At 50.5% G+C, this 15,569-nt stretch overlaps 1 protein-coding gene across 4 annotated transcripts in view; it reads right to left on the reverse strand.

Moving 5' to 3' along the window:
- The window catches only part of Ccdc88c (coiled-coil and HOOK domain protein 88C), a 119,559-nt gene that overhangs the window by 48,529 nt on the left and 55,461 nt on the right, over nucleotides 1–15,569 (reverse strand). For 3 of the 4 annotated variants that reach the window (NM_001432084.1, XM_087553894.1, XM_087553896.1), the window contains 6 exon segments: nucleotides 7,139–7,297; nucleotides 7,579–7,660; nucleotides 8,643–8,827; nucleotides 9,193–9,333; nucleotides 11,312–11,395; nucleotides 12,131–12,189. In NM_001432084.1, coding sequence (NP_001419013.1) covers nucleotides 7,139–7,297; nucleotides 7,579–7,660; nucleotides 8,643–8,827; nucleotides 9,193–9,333; nucleotides 11,312–11,395; nucleotides 12,131–12,189 — 710 coding nt within the window. 4 annotated transcript variants of the gene reach the window in all.

A 15,569-nucleotide genomic window follows, 5' to 3' on the forward strand; every position in this document is an offset into this window, starting at 1 on the left:
CAATGGGATGCGGCTCTGAGAGCGAGAAAGGGACTCAGTGCTCAAGGCACTCAGGTTAGTTGTGAGCATGGCCTGCCGGAGGTGACAAGCACACGAAGAGCCAGGAACCTCACGGTACAGGGCACTGCGTCGGCCTGGAGTCACGGCAGAGCTGACCCACTATCCCTTCCCGACCCTGGGCCCCGATGCTGTCATTGTAGGGATGTGACCTGGGAAGGGGGGGGGGTGTTGGGTATGAACATGCTGGAACCGATCATTAACCCAGCTCTTAAGACCGGGGGCCTTGCCAGTGACCCACCCATCTCTCTGGCTGCCTCTTCCCTGCGGGACCTGTTTCCTGGGCTTTTATCTCCACTCAGGGGTTCCCTACAGAGAAAGGCTGGCTAGGATAAGCTGGATGCAGGCCTCTGTGCCTGGGAGGCCAGGGCAGGGCATGCCCCTCCTTTCCTAACAGGACAAGACTTGCCCCACACTTGGCAGAACGTTTACTGCTGTGTCTCAGCCCCTCCGATTGGTTTGAAGCTAGCACTTCTTCACAGCCCAGGGGAGACCACTGCCGTGATGCCCGGGATGCACCCAGCACCCGGGCATCTGCCTCTGGCCTTAGGCAGAGATTATAAGGCAATCGGAATTTTCAAAGGGAAGTCACATGGGCCAACTGTGTACCCACTCCTGGACTCCTCCTGCCTCTGGGTGGTTATCCTGCTCCCTGCTATTTGGTCTCAACCCTTCTGTGAACTGGAGCAGGAGCCAAGGAAAAGCTGCTGGCGCTTACAAACTGGAAGTCTGTGGTCCACATCTGACTAGGGAAAGTTGCCCTTGTACCTAAGCTCCTCCTCCACCTTCTCCTTCCGCCTGGTACCGCCATGCTTTTCCTCTGGGGATCCCAACTGGTGCGTTTCAAGTCAGACAGAATGTCTGAGCCACCCCAGACCCAGCAAGGTTACTCAGAAGCGTCATGGACGTGGCTGGCTGACTCAGAGCTATAGCCAGACTGGACCTCTTATGTGCATCTGATACTGCTTAGGTGAGCGTTGTAACCAGGCTCACTCTAGTCCCAGGGAGAAAGAACCGTAAGCTTCTCCCAGCAGCATGCAGTCTCCCCACAGCACAAAACTCTATGTGGCAATGGTTTCTTCGACTTCATGCTGCGGCTCCCAAGGATCTTGTGTCTGTTACCGTGTGACGTAGAACCCCCACCAGGGCTGGAAGCCCACACAGACAGAGCCTCTGACCACAGACAGGTACTGAGTTCTGTGATTCTCACCTGTGTCACTGAGCATCCTGCATCCAAGAGCCTCAGCTGGAAAGTTTTGTGGGTAAGCGTAATACCTGAAATTAGCCTGGAAGCCCCACCCACCCAAGGAACAGGTAACTTTCTAGAATGCTGGGAGTTATAGTTCTTTCTTGAAAAAAAAAAAATTAACAAAGCTTCATGGGAAAGTATGGTGGCCGACTGGTTTGTTTTTATAAGTGCCTGCAAAAATGTGTCTTGAGGTCACTTAATTGGGAATCCCAGGGAATGGTCCTGACCAAAGCCCATCTCTGGTCAGTATTTAATAAAACTTGCTTCAAATTTGGCTCAAAATGGTGGAATTGGTTTTTCTCCTCATGAATGAATCTCTAGCCCTAACCCTGATCAACGGTACCCTGTAATTCTGACATCTCAGGGAGCTGAGACAGAAGGTTCCAGCCCAGGATTTTTGAAACTGGCACAGGTACACAAGCAAGGGAATACAGAAGTTCCACTTACAGAAATACAGACTTCTGAGGCTGCTCCCTAGGGACTCAGGGATCGGGGGGGGATATATATATATATATATATATATATATATATATATATATATATATATATATATATATTTTCTCTCTCTGTGTGTGTGTGTGTGTGTGTGTGAGAGAGAGAGAGAGAGAGAGAGAGAGAGAGAGAGAAAGGGGGGGAGGGAGAGGAAGAGAGGGAGGGAAGGGGAAAGGGAGAGGGAGAGAGGGAGGGAGGGAAGGAGGGAAAGAGGGAGAGGGAGAGAGTGTCAGTCAGTCATAGGCAAGTAAGTCAGATCCAGAGGATGCTGAGTGTCCTCTTCAGTCCGCCTCTGTATTCTCCTGAGATTACAGTCTCCCACTGAACCAGGAGGGCATGATGTTTTTGGCCAACAAACCCCATCATTACTCATGTCTCCACTCCTCCCCTGTCACTGGGCTTACAGGCCAGAGATCACATTATGCAGGCACTGGGGATCCAAACTCAGGTCCTCATGCCTGTACAACCACTGTTCTTACTCAACGAACCATCTCAGACTCAGCTGTCTGTGTGATGCTTTTTTAAAATTTTTTGAGACAAGGTCTCATATAACTCAGGCTGGCCTCAGACTTACTGTACAGCCAGGATCGACTCCTGATCCTCCTGCCTCTACCCCCCAAGTAGGATTGTGGGTTTGTGCCTCCACACGGGAACGTGCCCCCACACCCACTCAGCTTACCCTGTCCCTCCTATCACTAATATTTCATTATAAAAAATATAAAATGTACTGAAAAGCCAAAATTAACACGGCCTACACCTCCATACACATCTCCCAGATCCTATCATGGACATTTCAGTATATTTACGTCCTCACGTGTCTCACTAAGCATCTGCTCGCTGCCCTAACTTCATGTTTACTTCCAGATGCCCACACCTTACACTTGTGTCCTCTGTAACGTTAGGACTCCCACGGGTCAGCCACAATCTACACACGCTCCATGGCACTGGTTTAACTGCTGAGAAACAACTCTTACTTCTCCCTGGAGAACTATTACTCACTGATGGATGCCAGGGAGGAGAGTCCGTGCCTTCGCAGCATGAACCGTGGTGAGCCAACCAGCTGCAGTGGCCAATCCCACGGTCATGCGGGCAGCTCTGGTTAAACCCAGTGGTCCCAAAATAAAGCAAAGTGGCGTGAACACAGAACAGGGACTTGTCGGGAAGACTGGGCGGGGTGTGAGTAACACTCGGGTGGAACTCATTTGGCTAATAAAAAAAAAACGATTCTTAAGAAACTCACGGGGAGTACCTTGGAAAAATGTATCATCACAACACTTTTAAAAAAAAATTCTAATTTTTACATTAAGTTAAATATAATTAATTAAAAATTAATTTAAGCCCATCAAAAATCAACTATGACCAGACTAAGAGCTGCTTGTAGGCCCAGCCCTCTGAGGGGGGCCGGCATCCTAACTTCTGTTGGCCCAGACGACACCAGGATCTTCAGGCAAAGCAAGCTACCCACGTCTCCGAGCTGCATTTGAAACTTACTTCACTCGAGTGAACGCTTTCATGCACAGGTTTATGGTGGCCGGGGACAGCGGAGAGTCACCAGATCCACAATGCAGTGCCACCAAGAGAGTGATTCCCCAGTCCCCGGTGTGGGCCAGGACTATTCCAGCTGAGAACATATATCCATCAGCAACGTAAATAAACCAAGCTCCTTCCTAGAAAGGCCTCTCTGGCTGGGTCCAGGGAAGTAGGGAGACAGGCTTGAGTGCCAGCCTCAAGGAGCCTGTGAGACATACACCACCATCCCACTCACCAGACCCTGAACGAGGATGGTACACTCTGTATACACTGGCTGCCTGGGCGCCAAAGCCCTCTGAACTCACTTGCGCTGCCCACCATGCCCACACCAGGATGGTGTAACCCTGACCTCACCCTCAGTCAGGCACTGACTGTCCCGTTTACTGCTTTCTCCAGCTTCCCTGAATTTGATCCCTCCTCTGCACGGTCCTCCCAGACTGTAGCTGCTCCCTGCCACCACACTCCTCTTCTTCACGGTGGCCTCCCCAAGAGAGCATTCCCGGTCCTTCCCCATGCTCTGAGGGGCCCTCTTATCGGGTATCTGCCGAGCACTTGGACATCACATCCTAACTGCAGGCTTGATCACTCGCTTCTCAGCAGACGGGGAGCTCCAAGAGGGGACGGACGACGTTCCTGCCATTCCCATGGAGGTCTCCACACCACTCAGTCAACATCACCACAGCAGCAAAGTCAACCCCACACCAAAGTGTTCAGGTGCGGAGAGGGCAAAGGTGTCATAAGCGCTCTACACATTCTCCAAGGGCAGCTCACACGGCTGACAGGAATTCTTCAATACAAGGAGGAGCATCCAGGTACCGTGTGCTCCACCATGGCCCGAGTCCTGCGGCCACGTTCTTGAGAAGAGCATGCATCTCCTCTCAGGCCCAATTCACCAGGTGGCTCTGAACCCAGTGTCTGCAAACCATGCATGCACCATCCCCTGCTCTGAAAGGTCTCATGTAGACAGACGCTTCCTCTCTAACTAGTAACAGAACGAAGGTGAGACCGGAAGAACTATTTACTTCACGATAACCCACTATGAAACTATAAAATGCGTCGCTGTACTGAACGGAGTCAGATGCTGACATAGGAGGCCTACTGCAAACATTTTTCAAAGCTTAGATACTTCCTGTTCAGAGAAATGACTCCTACATCCTCAGTGGCAGCATCACCATCACCACCACCACCATCACCACCATCACCACCATCACCACCATCACCACCACCACCACCACCACCACCACCACCACCACCACCACCACCACCACCACCACCACCACCACCGCACTAGCAGCCACAGCAGCAGCTCCTAACACAGTAGCTCATCTGCACGGAGAGAGGAGGTTGGGACAATGCTGGAATGAACTTGAAGTCTGGATCTGGGGATCCACCCACCTCTGGGGAACAGAGTGTTGGAGTGAGTCCTGGCCATCACATTGTATTCCCGACCCTGTCTGGGTACCTCTCGAGGTCTGCTCAGACAGCAGTTTTTGAAACTGTCAAGACCATGTCTACAGCTCCAACTGTGTCACCAAAGCCTAACTGGCCAGACCTTTAGGCCAGAACTTACACATCCTAAATCAGTCGTAGAGTCATTCCCAAGACAAAGGGAAGCCTGGGCTCTCGCACCAGCTCCTTGCCCAGAATCCAAGGTGTCTTCTTATCAGGGAGCAAAGTGAGTCATGAAGCCACTCACATTCCTCAGGGGACACTCGATGAGCGGTCTGAGGAACACTGATTGGCCATAGCCCCTAGAGCTCACCTCACAAGCCATGGCTACAACAGGAGGGTGAGTACACCAGCAGGAGAGCCAAATCCCACAGTAGGGGGATGACAGAGGGTGCCTAGACCTGTGCCCAGTCACCTCAGAAGCTACCAGGCAACGAAGAAGAAACACTGGGATTTCTTATAGCAAATAGGTGCCCTTAACAAGTGCTAAACTCCAGTCTCAGGCAGTTCACATGTTCTGAGCAGTCACTTAAGTGTCACTTCCATAGCCCAAGATGGAGGGGAGGGGGCAATATTCACAAACTTTCAGCCAGCAAAGTGGGGGAGGGTCTACAGATGCAAGGACATCACAGACCATGGTCAGGGCATCAGGGATCTCCCCTGGGTTCATCCTTGATTTGTTCACCCGGCTTGACCCATAATCTGCACAGAATTTAATGTAAAGTCTTGAGCTGGGCTTGGTGGCACGGTCCTATAGCCCAAGCACTAAGAAGGCTGAGGAAAGACACTGGAGCCCAGTGATTCAAGGCCAGTGTGGGCAGAAAAGCAAAACCCAATCTCGGAGAGGGAGAGGGAGGGGGAGGGGGAGGGGGAGGGGGAGGGGGGAGGGGGGAGAGACAGTCTGGTACATAAAAGCATTGGCTATATAAGGTTGACAACTCAAGTTGTATCACTAGAATCCGCATCAAAAACTGGACACAAGGGGGTGGAGAGGCGGTTCAGTGGTTAACACTCTTACTGCTTTTGCAGGGGACCCAAGCTTAGTTCCTATGTACTGAGTGGGTCACAACCACCTTTAACCTCAGCTTTGCCTCTGTGGGCACCTGCACACACATGCACACAGTCTCTGCCAACACACACACACCGCTGCACATATATGGGTGTGGTTCCTCACCTACACACATACCATTAAAAATAAGGTTAATTTCTAAGAAAACTGTGAAAACCTGATGTGACGGCATAGGGCTGTTGTCCCAGCACCCTACAGGGAAGCGGGAAGCAGCCTGGAGAATGCAGCAGCCTAACCACAGAAACAACCAAGACTGTGCCTCGACAGGGTAGAAGAGAACCAACACTGGAAAGTTATCCTGCCCTGAACACACACACACACACACACACACACACACACACACACACACACACACACACACACACACACACACACACACACACACACACACACACGGTGTGTGCCCACGGTTGCAAACACGACGAGTAAAGTCACAGTAGTAAGCTGGCAGACCTCCACTGTCTGTGAGTGGCTAGAGGACCTTCCCAAGCACCAGCACTCCACATTGCTTATCTTTTAAGACTTCAACATTATTTTTAGTTTACAGACGCAGAGACTGAGGCCTACCAAAGAGGTCTAGAAATTGCAAGCCTTAAGGAACAAGCAAAACAAATTAAAAAAACAAAACAAAACAAACAATAAACCAAACTACAGACAGAAGTCGTCATTATTTTGTCCTTACTAGTCTTATGTCAACTTGATACAAGCTAGAGTCACTGGAAAGAGACACTCGATTGAGAACATGCCTCCAAATGGCTGTCCTGAAGGCAAGGCTAGAGTGTGTTTTCTTAGAGATGGATATGGGAGGGCCCGGCCCACGGTAGGTGGTGCAATGCCGGAGGTGAGCAAGCCAGGAAGGAGCCCTCTTCCTCAGCCTCTCCATCAGCTCCCCCACCTAGCTTCCTGTCCCAGGCTCCATCAATGATGAACTACAAGCTGCAGTATGAAATCAACCCTTTCCTCCCAAAGTTTCTTTTGGCTAAGGTGCTTATCACTGCAGTAGAAACCTTAGGATAGGCATGAACCGGGAGGAAGAAATGCTCTAAGAATTATCACCACCCTTTATCAGCCAACTTTACTCCCCCTTGCCCAGCCAACATCTGGAGATACGAGAAGGGCTAGAGGGAGACCAGAAGGGCCTAGGCAGGAGGGCTATAAAAAGGAAGCAGCTGTAGTACGTACGGGTCTCTCCTCAGAGCCTCCAAGGACACATGCTTCGGAGGCTGTGTCCCGCCACAGTGTATGGAAGCCTGTCCGGCCACTGCACTCCATCTTGGGAAGAGGCCAATTACCTCCATGCGAGCCTTGTAGAAGTCGACATCGTGCAGCTTCTCCTTGCAGCGTACCAGCTCCATCTCCAGCCTCTCCACACGGTTCGCCTTTTCCCTCAGCGAGTCCAGCTCATCCCGATAGGCCCGGGCTGACCGGGCATCAGCTGCAAGCTGAATATTCTGTAAAAGTGGAGGAAAGGTGGAAACCCAGATTAAGGCACCCATGTGAGGAGGAAGCAAGGATCAAACACCTAGAGGGTGATGTCTCCTGGTGGCCAAGGAGTGACCCCGTGGGGTTTCCCACACTAAGAAACACGGCTGGCACCCTGAGGATGCTCTCAAGACAACAACTCTGGACAGCTTTCCTGGACAAGTTCCATATTACATTCCCGATCCCCTAGGCCAGTTACTGGGCAACCCCAGACAGCCCCAGGGCACGCAGGGCCAGGCCTTGTGCTCACGTCTTGCTTGGCCTTCTGAAGCTCCAGGACCAGCTGATCCACCTCGTGTCTGGTGTCTGCAAGCTGCTCTGTCTTCTCCTCCCTGCACGGGTGATTAGGAGACAGTGAGGGGGAGGATGCTTTTTGGCAGGCTCTGAGAACAGGCTGCTACTTCTAGGACCACAGAGGAGAAAGGAGGGCACACAGGCTTCTGGGAGCCTGCGAAATTGTTCTGGACATTTCCGTGTGCTTGTGCATGTGGTGACGGGGTATATGTGGACACATGCTCATTTGTGCAAGTGCGTGTAGAACCTAGACATGTGGTAGGGTAGTCCATGCTCTTCTTTATGCCCTCTGTATTACTTTTCTTGAGGCAGGTTTTGTCACTGAAGCAAGAACTTGCTGTTTAGCCAGCAAACCCAGGGAATCCTTGTCTCGATCTCCCAGTGCAGGGTTACAGATGTGCTATTTCATGGGCATTAGGGTTCCAAACTAGGCAAGTAGTGTACCCACTAAGCCATCTCCCCAGCTCAAAGGTCTTAGGTTTCTTTCTTTTTTTTTTTTTTTTCTTTTTTTTTCCCGGACCTGGGGACCGAACCCAGGGCCTTGCGCTTGCTAGGCAAGCGCTCTACCACTGAGCTAAATCCCCAACCCCAGGTCTTAAACTGGGCCTAAACACTACCTGCTGTCCCTAAAGCACAAGACAGACAAAGAAGAGTGTAGCCACAGCTCTGTGAGTTCACAGATGGCCCTGTGAGACCAGACGTGGAGAATCAGGGTTGAGCAACTCCCCAGATGGACAAGTAACATTCACAACTTCAAAAACACAAGAACCATGTGAGACAAGAAAGCACTCTGCTCACCCAGCCCTATACTGAGCCTGCACGGCACAGCAGCCTGTTCTGATAGACCGTCCTCCAGGCCTGCAGAGGGCCGGAGGCGAGCCTTCAGCCACAAGGAGCTCAGAGCAGCCGTGCCAGCTACATGTCAGCAGAGCTAACCCACACTGCCACACATGCAGGCAAACTACATGAGAAGTCCATGTCTGGTCCACACCACAAAGAAGGAAACGCATCAAGACTCACAGCTCCTGCCGGACGCGCCGCAGCCTGGCCTTGGTGTCAGCCAGCTCCACAGCCAGGTGCTGCTTGTCCTCACTGGACAGGCTGCTGGTGGGGCTTGGTGTGGAGTCCGGACTAGAGAACTTGCCAGGGCTGGGAGGGTGCTGTGCCTGGAGGTAGTCTCTCTCTTGTGTCAGGTCCACGATCAGCTGCATAAGACAGGCAGGAGACAGATTCACCAGTGCTCCCTGGACTGACGCCCGGTCTAGGCCCTGACTAGGTGAAGAACCGCTGAGACAAGAGACCGAGAACCAGGAGGGAGAGGATGTTTTACAGATTTTCAGAAGGGACAAGAGGTGTGAGTGGAAGCAGCCCCCATGCATGTTAGGCACCCTGTCAGTCTGTCCTCCTCAAAGACCATTCCTGCAGGGCCTATACTCAGGTGAAACACCAGTGTCCCACCCCGAAGATCCAGACCAGCAGGCCAGGAGCATTCAGACCCAAGAGAGAAGAGCTGGAGGAGTGGCCACCTCAGGGACCCATCCTGCCGACTACAGCTGCCTCACAGGCGAACCTCAGTACACTCGTCACGCTCATCGATGAGTCTGCGGAGGTGGAACACCATGTTTCTCGAGAGGGCCTCCAGCTCCTCTGGGGCCACATCAGGTAAGTCCAGCCACTGCAGGTCAAACACATTCTCCTGGTTGTGGGTCACCTGTAGGAATATGGCCCGCATTGCAGAGGCCGCTGTGTTCGGCCTTGATTATTTCTGAACGCACAGGGCCATGTGGTATGTGACCCAGGCAGAGCCCACTTTACACCTCATCCCCACACCAAGACAACAACCTACTTGTCAGACATCACTAAGCCCTCATTGATAAATTTCCCATGGCAAGCAGAAGGGCACCTTAAATCAGTTTAGAAGCCACAAATACAGGCTCTTGTCCCAGGATGAGACATTCCCGTTCACTTAAGCTGTGCATTAACTTACAACCTAGAGAAGGTAGGCCTCTCTGTGGGAGGATGAGGAACAGGCCTTACCTTATTCCTTAAAATAAAATCTAATGCAAACAGAACAAAATATCAAGCGCCCATAGCAATCTTGGCTTTCCCAGTGGCGGGGAGTTATTTACAGTCTAAGGTGATTTAGGGGCCTGAGTCTCATTCCCACAGACTACAGAGGGCACCTTGGCTTTACTGCTGTTCTGAGCAGAGAGCCGAGAGCCGAGAGCCAAGATCTGCTGAGCTGCTATCTTCTCATGGCTGGAAGAAAGACAGACTAACACACAAGTCTCAAAGGGGACACCAGGAAAAGAGAGAAGCCTCTCTCTGGGGCTTCATCTGGGAAAGCACTCAGATGTATGGATTAGGATAAATATTATTCTATGGTATTCTGAAGCTAAGCTCTCCTCAGGTCCTATCCTGATCTATGCCAGGGCTGGGGAGACCCTGAGTCTAAAGGCCACTGTGGCTAGCTTCAGGGTCCCCAAGCCAGTGGTACACAGTCACCTGCTGAGCTTTGAATTATAGGCTCCTTCTCTGCCTTCCCTGATTCTCACAAGTGGATCTGCACAGATCCTGGGCACGTGGGCTTTTACGAGATACCCAGTGAAGCCCATGCCAGCTGCTGAGCTTGATAATCGCACAGGCCACTTGGGTTGTATATTCCTCTTTATCTTTTTTAATATCCTGCTGTCTGCACAGGGGAAACAGTGAGTGGCAAAGAGCTGACAAATCTCAATGACCCCAGACATACATATTTATAAAACGCAACGCCCACGAGGAAATTAAAAGGCAGACTGCGCCTTCTTACGCTTTAAGAAGCACACAGTAACGGTCGAAAATATTTACTCAATACCACCTTTCTCTTTCTTACGTCAGCTTTGTTGGGCCTCTAAATTCAGTGAGGGACATCTATATCCTACTTCGAATCGTGGCCTGAAACTCTCTACCTCGAGGTGCCCTGGCCACAGCCACGTCACCAGCACCAGAACCCTGTACATGGTGCCTCTTCTAATGGCACAGCAATTCTTACATGTTCCTACTCCTGCATTTATCTACTTGGTCTAATTACAGTGAGTTCTGAGCCCTGATGAGGCACCCAGCACTGAGAGAAAGGTTTATCCTGCGTGGACATCTGCCCCACAAAGAAGTCCCCGTTTTAGCTGATGCCATCTCAGTCAACCTTAGGCAGAGGGGCAGGAAGGCCTAGTTTGTCCCTCCCTATGCTGTGTGACAGTGTAGAGGCCTCCTGAGGAGCGCTCTAAGGATGTGCTGGTTTTGACATCTCTCTCGGCGGCAGCTTGTTTCCTTGTATGTCACCGACAGCAGCATACACTCTCCATAAAGATCAACCGTTCAGGGCGGATGACATTCGCCAGAATACATTTTCAGGGCTTATAAATCAAACTCTGAGCCTAAACCTTTTGACAGCTCTTAAAAATAGTCTGAGTCCATATAAGGCGAGAAGAAGCAGGCAGAAGAGGGCTTGATTGAAGTGTGTGTGTGTGTGTGTGTGTGTGTGTGTGTGTGTTTTCAAACTTCTATTTTATTTTAGTTTGCTGGTGGCTACCTTTCCAAACAGAATCAATGCCTCTGTGGTGTACTGAAACCTAAAGTTAACAAAATCATTCACGGTGATGTGGTCCTCAGATCTAGCACCCATGGCCACCCCTGCCAGACCCCATACCTACCTCCTGGATATGAGCCACAATGCCAGCCTGGGTCTCGATGTCCAGCTGTTTGATTCTCTCAATGAATTCCTCTTTTCTCTCACACTGTGAGGGGTATATGAATGAAGGGAAGCATTTATTCAGGTTCGGGAAACCCGGGTAGTGGCCACACCCACAGCAGCCTGGGATCCTTGTACTGTCCTCAGACCAAGACTTGGCGCAAAGCTCTTCTGGCCACCTAAAGGAGACTTGGCTTCAGAAGCCCATGTCTGATCCCACACAAGCATTTCTTCACAAGCAAAGGGAGCGCACGTGACTCAGGGCAAGGGCAGGCACTCCAGTGGGCAATCGTTTCTGTTTGGTGGCACTAGGGATAGAACCCAGAGTTTTATACATACCAGCCAAGCGTTCTGTTACTGAGCCTGGCACCAGCCTTGGTTTTTTTGAGACAAGGTCTTTGTAGTCTAGGTTATCCTAAAACTCATAATACCTTAACTCCCAAGTGTTAGGATTACAGGTATGTAATCTATATGATGACGGTTTTACATTTTCTGCCCTCTGAGGGCAGTTCTGAGAACTGTCACAGTTCATCAACCCTGCCACTGTCTGGAAAGCGCACCGTGACAAGTGCAAAAAGGGAAGAGGACAACGGCTCAATAAAACTTATTTACAAAAACAGGTGCCTGAGATCTGACCTAAGCGCACACGGTATCGTATCCTGGTCTGTACCTCAAGGTGCCTGAACTACTAACAGCTGTCACACCGCCTCCTACTAATAACCCCTATAAGGATGGTGCGACTGGACACCCAGAACCCCCTCTAACCACTGCACAGCCGTACCTGAACAGCACAGCCCAGCACCAGCAGCAGCACCTTCTTAATCTCCTCCATGCTCTTCCCTGTGTCAAAACAGCAACAGATTTAATTAAATGCAACTGCTTAGGAGAATTAGGAGAGATGTGTATTTTAAGGAGGGGAAAAAAAATCAGATAAAGACGAAAACAAAACAACCTGCCCCCAACAACAACAAAAAGCCAGGAGCCACTTACACACGCACACACTGTGTAGAAATTCATTAATTTATTTTTTTACCTTGGGAGAACCTTTTTTTTTTTTTCTTTTTTACCTCAGACAGAACCCTTTGAGCCCTTTACCGCCCAGATACCTCATAAATCTCTGTGATAACTGACAGGCCTCCCCGTCAGCAAACGCTTTCAGCATGTGCTGTAAGCAAAGTCCAGCAGGAGACAACCGTCTACGGCTCTGCCTGTTGTCACAGGAGAGCTAAGTGAGGCAAGACTGTATGAGAGCCACACATGGTTCAGCTTCATCACTTGCGCATCCCGCGTCCCCTCGTTCTCCTGCTCTTGAGGTTCAGTGACTGACTGGAGTGTTCTAATACAAGTCACAAGAAACACATCGGGCACCTTTTGTTTTCTGAGACAAAGCCTTGCACTGTAACCCCGGCTAGCCTGATCCTGTGGGATTACAATCTGCAGCTGGATATGCATTATGTTTTGGTGGCAACCAAATCACTCTGCACAAAGGCTCAAACATTAGCCAACTGCTTTCTAGGCGTAGGCTTCCGATATTTTAATACATGATGCTTCGAAGAGCGTCTTAGTGGCCGATTCTCTATGAACAGCCTTATGCTCTGTATGGGGGCAAATACTACTAACACCTGTCATGTGGCCAAACTGCCCCGAAGACAGGTTTTCCCATTCTGCTGTGAATTCTCCAAAAGTTTCCACGTTCCAACCCTTGATCAATGTATCTGGTCACTGTCTTAACTTTCCCACCAGGATGGGTCTCAAACCGCACTTCATTCAAAGTTGTCTGACTTGACTGTGCTTGGGAGCTCTTAGGACACCTCTGTAGGTGTCTTTGAGGACAATTCCAGAAGAGGCTTAACTGCGGAGGGAAGACCAACGCTTATATGGATGGTGCCCTGCTGTGGGCTGGGGTCTTGCACTGAAGAAAAAGGAGGAAGGGAAGGAGCCTAGTTGAGTGCCAGCATCCCCCACTCCGACCTGACAGAAATAGGAGCCCTACACTCCCACCACGAACTCCACATCGTTCCCCACCATGATGGACCCTCTTAGCTCAGGAGCCAAATACATTCATTCTCCCTTAAGTTGTTTCTGTCTGGTATTTTATAACAAAGAGAAAAGTAAATAATACGCTGCACAAATGAAAACCCCAAACCACACCCAAGGACTGAGATACAAAGACCTGTGGGCAGTAACCCGTGAGAGACTGCCAATTCCTGGCCGAGACTCTGCTCAACTGACTCCTTGGTCTAGTGTGGCCGTCAAGCTCCAGAGCAGGGAGCCAGCTGGGAGTCCACTCCTCTAGACCCACAGCACCTCCCAGGCTCATTGTGGGGCCTGAGGCTATCTCCTTGTCCTCAGTGACACACCAGATGAGGCCCTGTGGTGTGGATTCATATACTACAGCCTTCTACTTGGCCAGAGGCTCTGCTCTACGCATGACCACATCCCCTCTTTATCGCCAAGAAAATCAAGCCTTCCAGGATGGTTCTAATCAGAAGAAAAGGAAATTCCCACATTAGGCGCTAACAGCCTCAGGTCAGCCAAGCCAATGGAACTCTCTGGGGCATTGCCAGTCAGCATCCACCTCTTTCCCCTCTTGAATGCCCCAGATCGCTGGCAGGCAGGTGGCCCTCACCGATCCTTGGGTGGACACAAAAGTACTGGCTCTCAGCCCTACAGTGAGCTACACACAGCCCCCGCTTCTGTGCTTACCTGCCCTTATCTCTGGATCTGAGACTAGGGAAGAGGATGCTTACAAGGTCTGAGCTCATGAAGAAAACTGTTACTCCTCAGTCAGGGGCCAACAAATCTAATTATAACATCCTTCAGAATAACAATTTCAGTAATCCATCAGAACAGGAGACTGCAAAAATGAGAGGTGGGCTTGAGGGGACAGTCCCCATCAGAGAGGGGGAGCAAGTACTTCCTCTGATCACATGACGAGCAGTTAGAGCTCACAGTGCTGTGCCAGACGTGCCAAAGAGCTTGCACGCAGGGCTTGGGTGTTCTCACCAGGGATCGGTGTTGGAGCAATGGGTAACTTAAGGTTGATCGATACACACTCTAAATGCATCAACACATCAGAGTGCATTCAGTTTGTAATTGTCTGTCAATTGAAAACAAATCAAAGTGTCAGTGAGCGCTGGGCACTGGGCGGGCCTGATGTTAGCCTGCAACAAGAAGGCAAGCGAGTACTTGGACGGCAAGGGGTTTAGAACCTGCGCAGAAGGGAGGGCTTAAAGCCACATGGAAGGAACTGGAGAGATGGCTCGGCAGCCAAGAGCACCACTGCACCTACATAGGACCCAGGTTTGATTCCCAGCCCCATATGGCAACTGTCTGCAGCTTCGGTTCCAGGGGACCCAATGCCGCCTTCTGGCGTCTACAGACACTAACCAGGTAGGAGATGCACAGGCATATATGCAGGCAATACATCCACGCGCATAAAAATAATCAAAACAACCACCACCCGGAACCATCACACACCCCAAAAGTCATCACAAGTAAGTAAGGGAGAGCTAAAGAAGAGCTAGATGTGGTGGCACACAGCTATAATACCAGCACTGGGGAGACTGAGGCAGGAAGATCGCCAGTTCAAGGCCAGCTTGGGATAGACAGATCTGCTTCAAAATAAGGCTGAACATGGTCGGCAAGATGGCTGGGCAGGTAATAGCACCAGACACCAAGTTTGCTGACCTAATTTTGATCCCCACCCCGGGACCCACGCAGTTTGAAGGACTGATTCCTTACCTCATACCTCCACACTATGGGGACCCATTCGTCACTTGCATGCACACGCAGAGGCAATAAATAAAAGCGTAACATAAAACTTTGAGATCAGATGTCAAATGTTATCTCTGTAGAACACGGTTTGAAAGATGAAATTTTTTTCTTTTTCTTTTTTTTTTTTTTTTTTTTTTGGTTCTTTTTTTCGGAGCTGGGGACCGAACCCAGGGCCTTGCGCTTCCTAGGCAAGCGCTCTACCACTGAGCTAAATCCCCAACCCTGAAATTTTTTTCTTATAACGAGGAACAAAGGCTAAAAATAGAGAATCAAACTCAGAAAAAAAAAAAAAAACTTCATAAAAGAAACAATGGAAATAAACTCCCTAGAGACAAGGGGATCCTACCCCGCTGCACCACATTCGTGGCCCGCTCGATGGCAGACCACATGTTCACCCGGCAGGCTCCTCAGGGGAGCCAGAGGGAAAGCCCCGGTCCACACCA

Source organism: Rattus norvegicus, chromosome 6 (genome assembly GCF_021556685.1).
Source record: "Rattus norvegicus strain SHRSP/BbbUtx chromosome 6, alternate assembly SHRSP_T2T, whole genome shotgun sequence".
In the NCBI taxonomy this organism is placed as follows: domain Eukaryota; kingdom Metazoa; phylum Chordata; class Mammalia; order Rodentia; family Muridae; genus Rattus; species Rattus norvegicus.